Source organism: Semicossyphus pulcher, unplaced genomic scaffold (genome assembly GCF_022749685.1).
Source record: "Semicossyphus pulcher isolate SPU_LCO1_2020_fin unplaced genomic scaffold, fSemPul1.0.p SCAF_13, whole genome shotgun sequence".
Classification (NCBI taxonomy): domain Eukaryota; kingdom Metazoa; phylum Chordata; class Actinopteri; order Labriformes; family Labridae; genus Semicossyphus; species Semicossyphus pulcher.
The window spans coordinates 9,352,762-9,372,781 of NW_027211637.1; the positions used below are offsets into that span (position 1 = coordinate 9,352,762).

Sequence of the window (20,020 nt, forward strand, 5' to 3'; positions counted from 1 at the left end):
TGACGTCTGTTTACAGTTCCTGGCTGCCTTGTAATTACGTGATCCCAACTGAACCAAATACAAGTCCACTTTTTAAACTAAACTAACTAGAGAAAATGTTTGGGACTTTGTTGTAGTACATCATTATATTGCATTGCTGAATTTTGTGAACGCTTGCCATCTGTATTCACTGTGCATGTAAACCACAAAGTCACTGTGAGAGAGAAAAATAACAAAGGCAGGTAAAATCAAAAAGAGGAGGAGGAGGAGGAGGAGACGGGGGAAGAGGAGCTACAGGGAGAGAGGATGAGAAAAATGACATGGCAAAGTGACAATGAGATGAAAACTGTCTGATAGGCGAAGACAGCTCCGAGATGAGAATAGGAAAAATGTCAAAACATGACAGGATGATTGACAGAAGAGGGGGAAAGCAAAGAGGGGGGGGGGGGAGGAGAGGAAAATGAGAGCAGAGCAATAGATGCCCTGATAGAAGAAATTAATAAACATTGATGGAGGATGATGAGGATGAGTCGGGAGAGGAGGAATGGGGAAAGACAGGTGGGGATTGGACAGGAAAGGTTGATGAGGGTAGAAGATAGAGCGCCTGTAAAAGTCATGTTGGGATGACAGGGTGGGGGAAATGATGGGCATATGGGGAGATTGAGGAGGAAGTGGAAGGAGGATGAAGGGGAGGAGTAGCCAAGAGTGTGAGGGAAAATTGTAGTGTAATAGCAGGATGAAAAATGATGGCTAGATAGGTGGATTGAGGAGGAGGAGGAGAGAAAGACAAGATGAGAGGGAGAGGGAGCATGATATGAAGACAGGGTTAAAAATGATGATTGGATGGATGACGGGTGAGGGAAAAAGCAGGGCGTCAGTAAGAGAGGAGGAGAAAATAATGACAGACTGGGAGAGAAATATGAAAGGCAGAGACTAATGGAAGCAGAAAAAGGGGAGATAAATCAGGAGTTGGAAGAAGAGGAAGAGGAGGAAGAGTGAAAAGGCGATGATGGCGACAAGATTGAGAGGAACAACAACATGCTGACAGTCAGGAGAAAACACCAGAGATGGATAGACAGAAGGGAACCGAGGAGAGAGGAAGAGAGAGGAAGACATGAGTCAGTGGAAATGGAGAAATAATGTGTAACAGAGAAACAGTCACAGTAGGAGAGGAAAGTTCAGCCCACTACAGACAAATAGAAGAAAGTTATGCTTAGTTATGCTTATGCTCAGCGGGAAATGTGCTTATTAGCCGCTTGAGACTTCCTAAATTTTCAGAAAACGATCAGAGGTCAATTGTTTTGCTTCACACTGATCCCGCCTTCATTAATCCCAGTGGGTGCATCAGCAGCACTATGAATTCAAGATAATGGTGATTTGTCTGATTTCTTCACGGTTTCTCATTTAGTTGGCCTCAGGTTGAAACAGATCACCAAGTAAACATTTTAATCCAAACTATTCCCGTGCAGCTGCAGTGTATCAAACATGTGAAAAACTGGACAGATAACAAAGAAAGGTTTAAAGCTTTGCATGGTCCAAAGTTATGGTGCAATCTTTCTGATTGTTTGAGCTTGTTTGTTTGTCAGGCAGAGTCACCACATCTAAACAATACACTTCAGCAGCAACATGTTGCAACCAATGGGAATTCTCCTCATTTTTGTGTGACCTACTAAATGTGCCCAACCTCATTTTCAACTGAATGGCCCATTGTCACCACCCCATTATTCAGTCTGACAATACCTTTATGTTTGTTAGTGTACAGTACTCAGCTGCTCTGACACCATTATCAGTTGATACAAAGCATGCATTAGCATGGGTAAAATTATCTAAGTGTGAAAGAATGACATTGTTAATGTATGTTTATGCAAATATAGTTATATTATTGGTTATATTAAGAATAACCTACAAAGTGACCCGATATTGGAAAACAATGCAAGATGCAGATTCAAAGAGAGACCAACATAAAGTAAGTCGAAGTAGATGGTGAAGAAAAACAGCTCAAAGGCCATAACATGGATACTTGGCAGAGAAATGTAGCGTCCAGTTACTAAAGCCAAATGATGCAATATCTTTATAACATTTATTACTTATTATTTAGGATTATATTTTATCCTCGCTCACATGTAGTGACTCAGACAGGAAAAGTTTGCAAGCTACTTTGCTGCATTAGCGAATCATTTACCACCAGTTAGTTGAATTATTATCTCAAAGTGTCGTTCTCTTTGGCGGCACCTATGGAGAATAAACGGTAATTGCGGGAGGACACTTTCCAGATATCCAGACAGTGTTGCATGTGTGATGTCCATGGTCGGCTCTTGTTGTAACGGTTTTAACTCTTGATTTTCCTCGCTGATGGTCACTTTCCTTTTTCGACTGTTTGCCTTCATCTGAGCGCATTTTCACTTATTTTTGAAGTTGTATCTGTAGTCATCTATCTTTTCTTTGTTTGTTCAGCCATAGTAGATTACTGTTTACTCACAACACTCGCAGCGACCGGAAAAGCAGCCGCTTAGCTCCGCCTACCCTCTCTGGCAGACCAACCACTGCTGGGTGATGGAAAACGCGTCACTAACTGGGCGCCGCGTGTGATTTTTTCTGCAAAAGTTACACTGGACCTCCAGTCTGTAATTCTGCCAATGCAAAGGCTTTCATCAGTGGGCCATAGGCTCGATCACCATTGTGTTACCTCATTCAACAATAGGTAGTGACATTAGTGATTTAAAAAAAGACCTCATTATATCCGTACTTACAATTTTACTTCTTCATAAGTGGGGGAAAAAAATACAATTCACAAGTAGTGATGTGTAATAACACTTTTACGAAGTTTTGCAGTCTTTTCATTCTCTCTGTTTTTGGTGTCTTCACTTTACTCATTACTAAGCATTATGTTGAAATGCAAAAATCATTTATTTCAAAACATACAAACATAACAATGTTCATTTTGGTTGTCAGTGGCTTGACAGTTTTCACTGGTTGAAATATGAATTCCAGTCACATCACGGACTCAACCTCTTGATGCAGAAACTACATAGTCCTGACTTCCATTTAAAGGGAACTTTGCCCTGTTGGAATTCATGCCTTGCTCTTCTGGCATCCAGCACTTCATCTGAATTACAGTGTGTGTGCCACAAGAGCGGCATGACCTTGCTTAATTCAATAAGGGGAAGAGCTCAGCCTAACTGAATGTGAAACCACCTCTGCAGTGGAAACACCAGCGGCATTCAGCATCTGTTACCGTCATGAGATCCTATTGGGTCAAGACAGGCTCAAAATCCAGCTCACATCCTCACTTTGGATTGCATTATATCAGCATTGTGGCAAGAGGGAAGTGAGAGAGGCCGTTTAAACACACACACACATAAGCACAGATGCACATATATCGGTTGCAGAGAAAGAAAGTAGGTCTGCACACAAACACCAACTGAACCTAACACCTTGTTACAAATCCAGTCCTGTTTTCTTTACCCTGCACACACCTTCGCACATTCACAGATTATATGGAAACTTTAGCCCCAGTCAAATGTCTCCCATCTTGACCTCACAACGATGAATGCCTCTTATTCAGTTTGAAAAAAAAACACACACATTCTTTATCCACCATGCACGCGCACACACACACACACACACATCCCTGACTCAGTCGGGAAACAGCAGCTGCACCCACCCCACCCTTACTCATGGGACAGTTGCCTTGGCAACAGCAACCATGCCGACATAATTTGTGAGGGGCTGTGTGTAGTGTGGCGTGGGGTGTCTCTTGGCCTTACCTCCTTGCCCCCCCTACCCTGCATGTCTCTCGCACACACACACATACGCACACACACACACACACACACACACACACACATTCATGAATGATTTAGCCCACACCACTCATCAACACTTTGGCTGATACTCAGAGGGCAGTTTGGAATAATGGAGCGTTTTTCCAAGACATCAAAGCCATTTACTGAATGGGAGGGCACACACATGCTTTCATGCAATCCATCAATTACATACAGTTATTTAAGGTATTTAAGGAGACAAAAGCGTCATCTATACCCCACAGCCCACCTGTCTGTCATATTCAACAGGATATTAACACACACCTGCCAAAACAAGAATTAAATCCATTTTATCCAAACACGGTCAAAACCAATTCATCAAACGCTCTACAACAACTTCTAAACAAACGCTTTGAGAAGTAATAGTGAAAAGCTTGAAAGGTTTGTGATGGTTTCATTGATCCAGAAAATATGTTCTCCTCCTGCAGCCTTTTTAGAAACTCTGAATTACAAAAGATGTTATTAAACAAGCTCCAAAATGCTGTCAAACCGCATTGGAACAATTTGATACAAGAAAGTCAAGTTGTCATGTGGCTTAGAGGGAAGACATGAAGGAAAGAATATTAGAAAAATATCAGAAGCCACTTTATAATGTGGGAAAAGCTGGTATAATGTAAAGAGTTACTTTATATTTTATAAAAAGGTGGGGTAATATTTGGAGTGAGTAAGTTCATCCTTACTATCCTGTAGCTTTATTTCTTAATAAGCATTTTGACCCAGACGAAGGGCTGAACCCGACGCAGAGTTTTGTTAGTCCAGTCAGATTCAACTTTCAACAGGAAGCTTTGACAATTTGCTCCTTTTAATCAGTTCACACAAAACACAAAAATCCTATATTAGTATACAATAGTCTCATGTTTTACCTGTAAGACGCACATTGATCAGTTTTGTCCCCAACACTGACCGTCATTAAAACATTTCAAGCCGACGACTGCTTTATTAGTGTTTTAATGTCGTTTTTAGATTTATCTCTAACTGGATGAGTTTTAGTCAGCTAGTGAGTGAAAGTTAGTGGCAGCTCGGCCCCCCAGAGGAGCCTCGGAGACACTGAGTTTTTCTAACCAGAATCTGCCTCATAAAATGCTGTTACTAGTTTTAATCATCAGTTCTGTTTGTTTTGGAAGGGAGAAACCTTTGCTGATATCATGTCTCTTGGTAAATTTTGAGAATCAGCCTGCGGTGCTGTTGCTCCTTCATCGCCCTGGGTGAAATGATGAAGGATGCAAACACAGTACAGACAGTGTTTTTAACCAGTGTTGTGTAGTCAGTTCTGCGGCCATAAAAACGGGTTTATTTATCCATTTTATCCAGTTATCAGTGTGTTTTCTTGCCAGATTAGCGGAGAAAATGGAACAGACGCCAAAACCAACACTGCAGATCGCATGCTGACCGCGGACGCCCCCCACCCCCACCCAAAAAAAGTCTCCTCTGATCTACACGAATCTCGTAGGTAAGACAAGATTCCTGACTCCTGAAATTTCTTTGTCATGACTTTTCTCAGTGAGATATTTAGAAAGCTAAATTTGACATTTTCACTACAATTGAATCTGGAACCTCCGTGATCCTCACTAAGCATCATGTACTTTTTTCTTGTCTGTCATCACAAGTTCAACAGACCATAGGTACTAATTCTGACCTTTTGTGAAGAGTGTGTCCATTGTGCCAAGTTATTCCATCGAACTTTAATCATGAAAGCCCATACCATGTAACTGACCTCATTCAGTCATGTGATCCATAGAAAATAAGGATAAAAGAGCCTATAGACTAAAGATTTATCAAACAGGTAGCTCTTATAGCATAAAGACTGTGATTGTTCAAAGAAAGCAGCAATCTGTCCAAATCGGCACACACAAACTTGCATGCACACACACGCGCCTGCTAAATTCAACCATTCTTATCAGCATCAAGTCGACAGCGGGGTCAACGAGGGTCATGACCTCTGATCTGAGCCAATTGGCCTCTGACTCCTGTCACTGGGAATCAAAGGCTGGAAGGCACGCACACAGCCACTCTCACACTCAAAGTGTCTGTGCCTGAATGGTTCCTTTATGTTAGTGCAAGTGTCTGCCTGTCCATATGAGTGTTTCTTTTTGTTTATATACTGTTTGTGCATTCACAAGTGTTGGTGTGTGTGTATGTGTTGGTGGTAGGTATTTTTATCCATGGTGAACATTAGATTAAAGGCTGCTGGTCATGGGAGCTCTGATGGACCTCGATGTGATTAGAGCAAATGTGTGGCTTGTGATACAGCTAAGGACATTCCTGCACTGCACCAGACACAAATACACACACATGCGCACACACGGCATTCTCACCTAAAAACACGTAAGCACACAAGCAAAACGAATTCATGCTAAGTGCAGGTAAATAAACTGTTTTGGCTGAGTTTAAATGAATGATTAGCTCTGTTTGCAGCATCTCATTTACTACCAGACATGCAGTGCAGACATGAATCCAATGGAAATAGTCACTTAATAACAAGCTAATTTAATGGGCTGAAAACAAGCTATTGTAGACACTTTTATTTTTTTTACCATGCAGGTATTAGGCTTGCTGTGGTACTTGCTGCTACTGCTGTTAGACAGTGCTCAGGCACACACCGCTTACTTTACTTGCCCATCACAACCGACCAACAGATGCTATTAGAAACTGATCTCTGCTTTCTATAACAGCAGCATAATCAGTAAGAAAGTTGACCCAGACCTAATGATGCGCTCCTAAGGGTTTTCAATACCCCCACTCACCATATTAGAGTAAATCTACTCCACCAGACTTGCAAAATATGCGTCATTCCATCAAACCCAAACTAACCTGCATACTTTCAACTTCCTACTTTATAGTAGCAAACTTCTCAGAGCTGAGCACTGAGCCTGCTGCTGGGAACAGCAAGGAAACTGTCTGTGTGGGTGTGTGTGAACTGATTTTACTTTCCCACTTTTTTGACCCACCGTAAAGGGATAGTTCGGATATTTGGACACCAAGTTGTATGAAATGCTTGCTAGTAGTGTAGTGGATGCAAAGCTATTAGCTTCATCACCGAGTCCGGGTGATCTGGTCGGAGTTCTGGCCGGTTCTGAAGGTTGAATAAGTAGTTCTGGTGAGACGCCAGTGTCATGAAACTACACTACACTACTAGCAGGTATTTCGTACAATATAGTGTCCAAAAATCCAAACTATCCCTTTAATCCTTGACCATTTCTAATAAGATGACCAGAACCTGCACAACCTGTGTGTCTCTACTCAAAGCAATGTAAAGAGTTGAACGACAACCCTAAGTTTGTTATTTGATAAGTAATGAACATGTGAAGCACTTGTTTGTTGCTCAAAAAAACTGCTTTAGATTTCATTTGTCACCACTTGTCAGTACAGATGTCTGTGTGATTCTGTCTGACTTCCACTTGAAAAGTATTTTGAACAATGTTTGAGATGACTGCTTGCAGGTACGGCCATCTTTTAGCTCAGCTGTGACTACAAAGCTGAGGCTTACAGCTGAGGTGCAGGGACGCGGCCAACAGCAACATCAGAGGGAAGCAGTGAGAAAGGACCAGAATGCTTATTCGCTATGAAGCACACGGTGTGTATTAATTGCTGGACATGTAGCAAGTTTGCTATTTTTGTTTGCAGGCAGGAAGTGCTGGAATTATTCCTTAGTTTATGAACAGTGACAAGTTTCAGGGAGGAAACTTTCCCAACTAGGTGCAGGACTTGCAACATATATCAAGGAATATATGAGAGTAGTTCTGTAAGCCTTTCAAAAGTTTGCAGTAGCAGAATAAAAAATAACTGACATATAAGATACAGAGAGAAGGCATGATGAAAGAATCAAGTCTCTCTTTCAATCGTCATCCGACTCTTGGGAGTCCAACTTTGTTATTTTCCTGCTGTTTCTCAGTGACATTTTCTTGCTTCTTCACCAACACACACACACACACACGTACACACCCACACACACAAGCTACACTTATGATTAATCTTTCCAATCATTCTCCCACAGCCTACAGCATCGTCCCTGTGACAGTGTTTGTTAGCGACACACACATGTGTGTAGTTTTGCTTGTGTGTCTGCCTTTGTCCGTCTGTTCGTCTACTAGCCAAGCCTCAGGGAACTTTAGCTGTCTGGTGCAACGTTCCCATGGGGAAGACTTTGTTGGCTGCGCAACTGGAGGGGGGCGGTTGATGGTGGCGGGGGCGAGGAAACCGGGGCACATTTCCTGTGGAAATGGGGTTATCACTTCACCAATTACTGTTGCAATTACAGCGGGAGGCCTGCAGAAGCCTGGGAACAAAGCCTATCGGCACACAGATTGGTACTTGTGTGAAGACATGCACAAATTCCTTTCTGACACACATGTCACCATACACAGTTATAGCATTTAGTCTCTCGGTCATCCTCTATTACGCAAAGATAACACCAAACTACATTTTTAGGTCTCCGAAACTATATTCACTTGTTCATCACTCACATACACACACAAACGTATCTCTACTCACTGCTTCTTACTGTCCCACTTGGACTTGAATCTTCTCCAACATTTAAACATATGAGGCCACACACACACACACACACATACCACAGCAAAATAATATCCAAACACTCTACAAACTACATCTGGACTGTGTCACAGACAGACCAGACCCACGTGGACAGCTTAACCTTCGACCTCAGCGTGTATGATTATTCATCATCATCAGACTGCTCCGCCCGGGTCGCCGTGCTGCTGCATGCGAGTGCGCTCTCTGTTTACTTTCTGTTCTGATTTCTTTTTTCATCTTTATTTCTCTGAGAGAAGGTTCACTGAGCACACTCATTGTTTTCTCTGCCTCACACACACAAAGTAACAAACAAACAAAGTCTCATTTGGGAGCCGCCCAGCGCAGAACAATGTCATTGGTTAAGTGCTTTGGCCACAACCTCATGGACTGATTTTCTGGAAAAAGAACTACAGAGGGTCCCTGAGTTTCATCCTGATCTTGAGCACACAATGTTTAAAACTCATCCTGAAGAAAAACTCAAAAAGAAAAGGTCATTATCTTGTCTCCTACTGGCAGTCAATGCTGGTTTCCTTAAATCATGATGTTAAACCTTATCCAGCCTAAGCAAGTTGAGTGGCATGTTTCCGTCTTACCACTAACCTCAAATGCTACTTTGGTAAGAAGACTTCTCCTTAAAAAAACTCATTTTCACCAAAAACATTGTTGCATCAAGTCTGTTTTAAATTAGCTTGTTTGAATCGCATGCTTTCAGCCTGAAAAATGATGTCCCTATTCCAGGACAAAAGCTGTTACTCATAAACCAAGTACAATATCTCTCCCAATTCCCTTCCCTAAAATGTTCAAATAAACTCTTAATATACACTTTTTTTCTTTTTCCAATCATATATAAAAATATAAAATGATAAACCTGACTTTAGAGCCATTTATGACTCTATAACAAGATGAAACAAGCAGCCTTAGCGGCCTTCACTGATGACGGATTCTCTAATTCAGACCCTGCATGACCATACCCATCATAGTGAAAAATCACTTCACTCTTTAAATTGTCTGTGGCTTCTACTTTCTTGGCTCAGCCTCAAAGCATGGAAGACGTACGGTACACTATGTGGACGTTTGCTTTGGCAGATGGGCAATAACGATACCTCTACATCTTAAGAATGGGCGAACATAAAGAAAAGAAGCTGTCCTGTGAAGGTTATGTATGGTCACGATGTCTACAGTGAGTTCAGATTTATATTTACACTCAGCTTTGAGGGTCAACTTTATGACGAATCCCTACTTTCAAGCTCAGCCAGACGATAAAACCCGCTATCTGTCACTGTACATCCTCTATTTTCTGATAAGTTCTGGCTCTTTCTAAACAGGAACAGGAAGTCTGACTTCCAGCCTTTTGTGGCAGTAGTCAGATCTTTCCATCACTGACAAAATGGGAAGAATCAGATTCTTGTGGCTTCGTCTTGTTTACACAGCTTTGGGAAAGTCAGATCGCTAATACCAAGGGCTAAAGATCAGATGTGTACGTGCTCATGTGAGACTTGACTGAAGTCTTCTAGCAGCCATTCTTTATAAGTTATCTTATAATCAATCGTTCAGATTCACTATATTCACAATCATTGTAGAAAAGGTGATATTTTAAGAATGAGTATCCATTACACGCCGGTGTATCCTGCGTCCAGCCTGCTTTAGCTTGAAGCTAATGATGTAAACTACTAGTTAGAATGAGTCTTAGCTCAGTTGATCCTGTGTACTTCAGCCTTCCAGCTGACAAACAAGTCAATGCCTTTGTGGACAATGTTCCTTGTTGCAGCTAACGTGAAAGGAATGCAGTGAGAAATATACGTCTGCACAACATTACATAGACTAAAACTTTTTCCTGCCAAAATGACTTCAAATCCTCTTTTTTGCTTTCTTAAAAGAACCTCTTAGTTGTTTTCATTGCTTCATTACAGTTTACGTACGATGAACACTACACTAAAATGCACTTTTGCACAGCATTAAAGAAGTAGAAGTGAAAACTTGTGCCTCGTATGTTATAGAGGAAGGAAATGCTGACACACAGTCTGGAAGGAGAGGAGAGGTGAGATTATTGGCAGCAGGGCAGATTGGAGCAAATTAATACTTAAGGGAAATGGAAGAAATATGAAGCTTGTGATTTTTTGCTTAATTACAGGCTTCAGGCTAAAGATAGCTTCAGATATTAACACCAGGAACCTCTGGAGGGCAAATTTACAGTATGTCCACTGTTGTCAGGGGCTGTTGTTGCCAAAACAGGGCCGTAATTAGACTCCTTTCACCCTCCCTGTCCAGTGAGAAGAAAAACCCTCAAGCACTGAGCCCCTTAATCAGGGGGGTTTATGTCTTAGTAAGGACCTAAAGTTTAGTTGCAGGAAAATTAAATCAGTCCTTAAAATATTCTTGAAAACTTATTGAACAGGAGAAAGCCTGTGTTACAGCTAGACTTTATATTTTCCCAAATTTGTCTGCAAACCACCTGCGAAATAAATCTCCTTCCGGAGAAACCAGCTGCCATACTTGAGTCTTTTCTGAAGTGTGGGATAAACAAACAGCTGTCGTTTGATTTCTATAATGACAAGCAGTGGTAGCGCCACCGTTGGGGACTGCTTCCATTAAAATTAATAAAAGAGAATAGCCTGACGCTGTGCCAGATAACCGTCCCAGCGAACTCCACATCTCAGCAACATCCTCAGCCCTGAGCCTGGAAAGCACTGGCCTAGATAGAAACAGATCTGAAAGAATAAATGAATAATGAAATATCTCCTGATTTTTAATATCACTGTGAAGTCTTTTGTGCTTTATTAGTACACAGAGAGAAAAGGAAGGTGAGGTTGGGGAAAGAGGAGGAAGATGTACAACATACTCCAAGAAGCAAGAACAAGTTTCACTCCTTAGCTCTCAACACTGCAAAGAAATGCAACTCACAACAGATCAAATAAAACTGAATAATACAGACAACCTGGTTCAGCTGTTGAAAATCTTAGAGCAGCATTCCTAGACAAGAAGATAATAAGCTCTTAGATCTGGCCATCCTAAATACTACACCATTACAAGTAAAGAAGCCGAAGTAAAGAAACATGCTGTTTTAATTAGATGCTTAAAAGATGAGGAAAACTTCTACTTTCAGCCAAGAAAGAGAAGAAATTGCCTGGAAAATCAGGCAAGTAATCCACAAAATACACAACACTTGTGTTAACCTATACATTTAAAATGTAAAGTGACACTTTAGAGTTGCGTACTTGCTAGATTTGGTTGTTAAAGGTATAATAAGTAAGATTTTTCCTTACATTTTGTCAACAACACATTCAAACTGGGCCCCTCCTCCTGGGCTCTTCGTCACCAGAAGCTCACTCTCACTCTCTCGTGCGAGAACACGCCCATCCCGCCGAGCTAACACCAACAGCATCACGGTTACCTTTGTACTAGCATGTTAACCGCCGGTAACCGTTGCTCGAGCATGCTAACCGCCAGTTACCGTTACGGTAGCATGCTAACCGCTGTTTAGCTTTGCGCTAGCATGCTAATCGCCAGTTAACTTGTACTACCCGGTTTGAGGCACCTACCTGTCAAACAGAAAGAAGGCCAACTCTGCATCGCCACTCACACACTCACCTTTACGCTGTGATTGGCTTAGGGAACCACAACAGCGCCCCTCCTGAAAACCTCCCATGCAAAGCACAACAACAGAATAGATGCAGAGGGAAGGGTCTGCACACACACCCACCAACACACACGCATGGAGGCTCATAAGTGATTTATATTATATTATATTTGTAAAAGTCCTTATTTTATTTTTCTAGGAAAATCCTACTTATTATACCTTTAAATTTAGATATAGATAATAAAAATTGCATATGGAAAGACATTTTTTTCTTGTTAAAGGGAACAAAAGAGGTTTTCATTTATATTTCTCCTCGCTGGATCCTTAAAATACACCAAGATTTTCTTTGTATCAGAGGCAAAGTCTACAAGTATCTAACCAAGAGGCTATGAGCCAAAACAGTAAAAAATTTTGTAAGTTCACGGGAAATCCACACTGAGCTGACGTGTGATAGCAGGGAGATTGTGTGCTTTAAACATCTTACAGTGATTTACAAGCAATAAACTATTAAAGTGAGATAGATATTTTTGATTTAGCGTGTTACAATTTCATTTAAACAGCTGAAATGCCTTGTGTAAATTCTTGGAATGAAAGTCAACCCCCATGACAGTTTATTGCTCCCACATTCATTTGAATCTGGCTCAGATGGAATCCAGCAGCAGCAGGTTTGTGCGTATGTAGGCTTGTTTCTCTCACAGTCAACACAACTACACAACATGGATTTTCACAAAACAGCCAGCTCATCTGGGTTTTGTACGGCTGCAGCTGTTTATAGCTCCATAAATTTCCTTAATGGTTTGTCACTGGGGACACCTTCACTGTTTGCTTTCTAAAGACAGAACATATAGATAACAATGAAATTATATGAGGAAATTTTCACACTGCAGCTGGTATTTGTACAACACAAATTCTTCTCTGAAGAAATCTAAATTGAATTTTTGCAAACATGCACATGAGCAAACCAGCATCTGGACAATGTTGAACTAATCTACTGTGCAGTCGAACCAGGCAATTTGCATGCTAATAGCGTGAAATTGAAAAGCACTCATTTACATTTACATTATCATCTGGGCATTTGTCCAGAAACACTCTGAAGAACACAGCAGGACAAGTTTAAATGCCAGGATTACAACTATTACAGGCGATCAGCAGTATAGGGGTCAAAGGTCAAAGCCAATGTCTCCACTCATACAAACTCATATCATTCAATTCACATATTCTCTGGTGACAGTTTAACATTGAAAGTCCACAGCAAACGTTTCACGAAGTGAATGCTGTATGAATAAAACATGACTCCGTATGTATCTGTATGTGGGGATATAGATTCACACTGACTTAATAAACCTCCTAAAGCTCCTCTGAGGCTGTTATGGAGGAAGCTTCACAATGAATCTTTATATTCTCATGTTACAGCTACAGCTGCACATGTAACAGTAGCAGCAGTTATGGTGGTTGTATTTATGTGTCTCTTTATGCAAGTATGTATTCCCATAAATGTAAATTTGCATGTTCTCATCTTTTGTGCCTGCATGTGTGTAAAACTGTCAATGATCTTAATCCTTTTAGGTGTGTGTGTGTGTGTGTGTGTGTGTGTGTGTGTGTGTTCAGCCCTTGAATGTCTTTGCTTCTGTGGCTGTGTCTGTACAGGTATTCAGTTCTTTTCCGCGTGTTCCTTAATGTATCCTTCTGGGTGCAATGTGCTACCAAACATGTTTCAGCTAATGCTTTGCAGGAAAATGTTCCTTTGTGTGTGTGTGTTTGTGTGTGGTACAGAGATGGTATCAATAACTGCTCTCTATCATCAACAAAATCACACTACCGTCCACTGAATGGCTGGGATAATTGACCCATTACTCCAGTGTGTGTATGCGTGTGTATTAGCCAACTCTTGCATACATGCAACATGGAGTTTGAGTGAATAACTGGGATCATTTAGTCATTAAGAGAGAGTTGGGGGGTTTAGGAGGTAATCAGGCGTGTGTTTAAGTATCTAAAGCTGTTCAGACACATGGAGCTGTCTGGTCAGTCTGTCCGATTACATCATCACCAATCAGAACAAATCTTTGAGAGCGTGGACCTCTCTGTCAGACTAACAGCTCTGCATGATGAGGATTTTGCCTGTCAAGTTTCAATGTCAGTACCATTTGCACTTAAACCCTGTCCAGACCTTGGGTCACAATAGATAAAAGGTAACATTTTTGTCAATTTAATTTGATTGAAATTAGGTATTAATTGTTGCACTCGAGACTTGCAGAGATTACACAGATTTTTTTTTACATGATAACAACAAAACAAAAACTTTAACTGCCAGAAAATGAGTGACTGAAGGATTGCTAATGTGATGGTGCAAAAAAGTAAACTCAGTTTACCCTACATTGGGGATTAAAACTTCTTCATGTTTTGCAGCTTTAAGTCTCCCTCTTCTCTTTCTGCCTCTGTGTATATATTTGATGTGTCTCTCTCTTACTGCAGAAATGACCCCAGGGGTCACTGTCGTGTTGCTGAAAACCAAACAGTGTGCCTTACATATTGATGCTTTATATTGTAACTCATTGAATGTAATGCCATAATGGATAAGGCACAGGCCAAGCAGGGGATTGTGGGTTCAAGTTCGATCTGGAGTGTCATATAGTAGAATGGTTCAGCAATACTGTGTTGGAATCAAGGCCAAACACTTTGAGTGTGACTGTGAGTATTTTACATGCTGGTTGACCTTCAAAACAGCTTTACTGCTATGGTAAGACACCATTGGTAACTTTGTATCACACCACCTGCTGAGGTTTAAGAGATAAATAACTTTGGCTCCTAAAAAACTCTTCTATAGAACAACTAGAGGAACTCTGAACAAATGTACACACACTCACTCAGACATTCAGCGTAACATTGTAGTCTGCAAGAGTGACACATATTGACATTAGTCAAATGATGTCACTTGGATAATTGTCTTATACTAGAACAAGTTTCTTGAGTCAAGGGTTGAATCCAGATGTTGGAACTTTATGCTCTTGCAGCCTTGACGACTTTGCAGGTCGGTTTAGGTAAGTCTGCGACTGCTGAAGAGAGTCAATAAACAGTTTATCCAGTCGACAAGGAGCCTAAAGCGACTTGCTGTAGACCTCCAGACAGTATGTTTGAGTTGCAGACTTCAATAATGTGTGTGTAACTTATAACACAAAAAGAACATTTTATTATAGTAGTCTTTAGGCCTCTCCATCAGCAGCAGGTGGACAATTGGATTCAGCCAAAAGAGACATTAAAGCTCCTTTTAAGCAAATACAAGTGGTCCTAAAGATTACATTCATACTTTTCCCCTGGGATCCTAAGGTTGATTTTATAAATCATTTTCACAATTATTATCTATTTTTTCATTTGTCAGCAGCTACTTCGTTTGTGTTACACATCGCATTGTAGGAGAGAAGTCAAATCAACAACAAATAGTGAAAGTCCTCTGCTCCTCGACATCTGGAGTTTCTGAAGCAGTCTTCAGCTTCAGAAAGTCCCATTTCAGCTGGTAGGTCTAAATAAAATAGTCCTCTGCTGCCGGCAGGTGAAACCTTTCATGTCAAAAAAGCCTCATTTTCACTTTGATGGATTTCAGAGTTTCTCCGGTGTGGTTTGGAAACATGTTTAAAGAGCACTGTGGTTGGAGCAGCTTCTCAGCCAGGAGAGGACATTAAAATGTGAAAACCAGCTAAATTATTTGTTACTTAGCCCCAGAAGTCGACAGAGCGCTGTCAATTTCTGCCAATATCATGCATTAAATTATCAGTCACACTCATTTACAGAATGTTTACTGGCATGAAAGTGAAACAGCAGTATAACAGTTTTTTTGTTTTCTGAAATGATGTGCTTATAAAATACTAACTGAGAATATATTTCTTTCTAAAATCCGTCTCTGGTTATCTGTTTGTTTTGTTACACTCCATCAATCTTTTGCTGTGGCAACACTTCAGTCAGTGGGATGTGTTGGGTTTCTACTGCACGGCTCTTTATACGAACCAATATAAAAAACTTCACTTCAATGTCAGACTGGATTTTCAATAAGTTGTGAGCTTGACAGATGCAGGAAAATTAAACATTTACAATATGTCTGGACCTCCGAGTCAAAGTGTTTAAGTGAAGTGAAATCCTTTGTAATTACAGCGATTCCACGACAAAAATAATCTCCCTCCGTCTGAGAAAAACCTCCGTGGTGATGAGAAGGGAAATGACCAAAGCATGGAGGTCCCACAGAGACATAGAGAGAAGGCACGAGCACACACACACAGTCATGTGGTGGACATAGAGACATCGCAGTCCCTGCACACATCACACATCTTATTTTTGTTCTCTTTCCAGAGATAAAAATACAGGCCGATGTAGAAATTAATCACACACAAACCTTCAAAGACATGAGGATTCGTGTCAGCAGAATACACAACAAAGACTGAGGTGGGCAGAGATGCTGGAACCGAAACAGCTCAATTAAAGTCCAAACACACAAGCTCAAACTGTATCTTCAAAGTGACTAGAACAAAACCACACACAATTAAACTGACGCAGTCAAGCACTTGCCACCACACACACACACACAGACAGACTCAAGGACAGACACGCACTGACACACACACCCAGCTACTTTAGCAGCTCTTTAAATTTCCACCTTCAGATTTCATTAGAGCTAAATTCCCACCTGGGAGAATCCAACAAGGTTTCTCTCTCTCTCTGTACTTTCTAGGTCACGATTGGTCGGCTTCCGTCTTATCACATCTACTTCTTTGTGTTGGCTTATGTAAGAATGTGTAATCAGTCAGTTTCTCTTTGGTGTCTCGGGTAAACATGATTAAAGAGAGATGAGTTTATCTCACCGTAACCAAACTCAGAAAAGCTTTTAATTTGTGAGGACTGCACTGTAAATAGAGCTGAGAATATGAAAGACAGAATCCCAACTCCTGTGTTAATTATACACCGCAGACCTTTTCATTCTCATTACCTTTGACAGTCGCGTTTGTTATACCCAACAACAAAACACCCCACATGGGTCAACGTGTGTGTTAAAACTTCCGTATATCTCACAGATCTCAAAATACGGTGTCCATCAATTCCTACATTCTTTCCCCACTGCACAGATTTTCCCACAGCATTACGACAAACACAAACAACTATAAGCCAGTCATGCAGCACCACCTCTGCCTTTCAGAGGACTCTCGCTTCCAATTCAACCATGCATAAACATATTAAAAGGACAAACTGCGCTCCTGTTCAACACTGGCATGTTGATTCAACAACATGTGTTTATGCAACATGCTGCACAGTGGCAATTAACAAGTGCATGAAGAGAAAGGCGGGTTAAATACACCAGCATACCACTGTACAATTCAGTTCTGCATTACGGTATATGATAGATAAATGGCCTTTATTTCATATTTTACATGGAAGGAGTAATAGGTGTGGTTCTGTTGTCTCTGTCTGCAGGTTTTTCCCTTGAAACTGCTGCATGGATTTCACTGTGCTGCACTGATCGGCCCCGGGCCAAGACAAAATTAATTTGGTGCTGATGTGGATCTGGGATTTCTGCCATCAGATAATCATTTCTTTGTTAGCCATAACTGCAACTAACAGACACAGACTATTGATTTTGAATCCTGAGGGGGACTTTGTGCTGTCAAGCAGTCACTTTGTGACAGAGGGGATGTCTGTGGGTGTGAAGCTTAATTGAGGCTTAAAAGATGTTGGCGAATGATTTGATTTCTACAGGAAATAAATCTGGTGGCTTTTACACGACCTCCCATTTGCATTCTTCTATGATTTTCCATGCTTTGTGTCTGCTTGGACTCAAACCTCATCTGATATTGATAACTCTGCAATTGATTTTTCCACCAACAAATTTCTTCCATATAGAAGCCGTGAGCAAAGATCTTTAATGATGATTGTTTTTTAAAACTTGGGTTATATTTTCATACATTTGTCCATTATTCCAATCTTTAAAAGTCACTTTAATCTTACCACATTCATTCTTGATCTGGGAACAAGAGTCTCAAGAAAAGTCAATGATAAAATCCAAACTACTCTTTGTGATCATCCATATAAAGAGACTAACCTCCTGGTTTAACTTTGACCTACTCTACTTTCTTAATTGGTGTTTGCACATAGTTTCCAGTCTAATGAGAGAAAATCAGAAAAGGGGTTGCCTGTGTGTTGGCCTGTTTGCAAACTGACCGTCTGACTTGTGTTTCTTGACCCGTCTGACTTTGTTGTATAGCTGTTGCCGTGTTTCCAGATGTCAGTGATTACCATGCTCTGTAAAATGCTATCCTAACTGAGAAAGATGATGGACACAACTATGAAAATGAAACCCAAGTTAGAATAAACTATCATTTTCCAATGAGGTGTCTTGTAAACTTTACAGCTGTCCCTGCAGTAATATGCTGTAACCACTTTTTAATGCTAGATGTGTAATTTAGGAATAAAACTTCTGACATTATGACAGTGTTGGCGAGACAAAATGAGCACTTACAATTGGCCGCCTATGAAAACAGCTCATGGAGAGAGGAGAAAGTGAGGTGGGCAGGAAAACTTTCAATTCAATCAATTCAATAGAGGTGATTACAGAGCTGGAGGTAGTTAAAAGACAGACACATAGAGGAACAGAAAGGCAAAGGTATAATTTGTGCTCCCCATATCTTACGACAGTGTGTGGGCAATAATAGAAGAGGGAAGGCAAGTGAATAAGGAGAACTGGGGCGTGATTCTTGTCACCTGCGTGTGTGTGTTGAGAACGAGAGCGCGACAGATGTTTTAGACAGTAGGAGCAAAGAAACACTTCAAACACTAAAAGATTTTTAAAAAAGGCAGAAAAGAATGCAAAGTCTTACCGGCGTGTGTGAACTGCAGTCTTGGTTGAGATGCTCTCCACGCCCCTGTTAAGGTGGCCCCGAGGTGGGCTAGCAGGAACGCTGTCACCGGCCAATACATCCTCCTCCTCCTCTTACACACACTAAGTCCAAGTGTGAGTTGAAATCTGTTGAACTGACAAGTGCCAACACAGTTTCAGTCAAAATCTCAGAGTTGCGTTCAGGCCAAATGCTGATACACACTCTCAGTCCAAACTATTGCTCTGTCTGAATCTCAATCCAGTTTGAGTCCAAGTTACAAAGATGCTGAATCCAAAAACTCTTACAGTCCAAGTGAGTCAGACTTCAGTGAGTGCAGATCCTGGAAATAATTCAGCACTCCTTTACCATCCTCGTGTTTGTGTGTTTATATCTTTTGTGTATTTGTGTGGGCTTCAGAGATGGACGGGGAAATGTATTCCAAGAAAAAAAACTAAGACGTCTCTCCGCTGCCTCCTCGCAGCTTGACAGCTCTCTTCTGTTCTGTCTCTCGTCCCCGCTCCTCTCTGCATGTGACTGCTCTCTCTCTCTCTCTCTCTCTCTCTCTCTCTCTCTGGAAGGCGGAGGGAGAGAGATCCCAGATCATTGTGGCCACCCTGCACACACACGAATGCAGGCACGCACGCCTATTCACTGCTCCAGGAAAACCTAGTTAAAGTGGAAATGAGAGGAACAAATCAGCTTTCATCTTTTTTCCCATTTCTCTAGCTCTCAATTTTCCAGTCTCTCACTTCCTAATGCACTTACTCTCTCACCTACTGCTCTCCCTTTCCCTACTTTTTTACACAATACATAAAACCAGGGCTTACCCCAGGATTTACAAAACATGAAACAATAACAAAACCATAAATGTTGACCAGCTACAATATAAATGACAGAAAAGTTAAGTCATAAAACAGAAAGAAAACAAAGATTACAAAGAGAGATTTAGAAGAAACGATTGGGAAAGTTATCTGTAATCCTTGGCACACATGTAGTAGGCTTTATAGCCAATTTAAAACACCTTTAATTTCTTAAATCACATCACTAGATACCTCAGTCATCAATAGGATCCTCAGAGACACAATCTAGGGCCAAGCTGTGTAATGAATTTAAAGTCAAAAGTAAACTCTTAAAAACAATTCCAAAACAAACTTTCTGTTTTTCACAGGCGCAAACTCTCCTCCTCGGCCTCTCCCCTCTTTCTCATTATTTTCTCCATTTCCACTCCCAACCCAGATGCAATCATTATCAGG

General features: G+C 41.0%; 1 protein-coding gene across 2 annotated transcripts in view; it reads right to left on the reverse strand.

Annotated features, from left to right (window-relative positions):
- The window catches only part of sema3h (sema domain, immunoglobulin domain (Ig), short basic domain, secreted, (semaphorin) 3H), a 62,337-nt gene extending 43,159 nt beyond the window's left edge, over window positions 1–19,178 (reverse strand). For both annotated transcript variants that reach the window (XM_069659404.1, XM_069659402.1), the window contains exon 1: window positions 18,768–19,178. In XM_069659404.1, the coding sequence (XP_069515505.1) occupies window positions 18,768–18,867 (100 nt within the window). In that variant the 5' untranslated portion in view covers window positions 18,868–19,178. The remainder of the gene's footprint in view (window positions 1–18,767) is intronic.
- Between the last annotated feature and the right edge of the window lie 842 nt (window positions 19,179–20,020).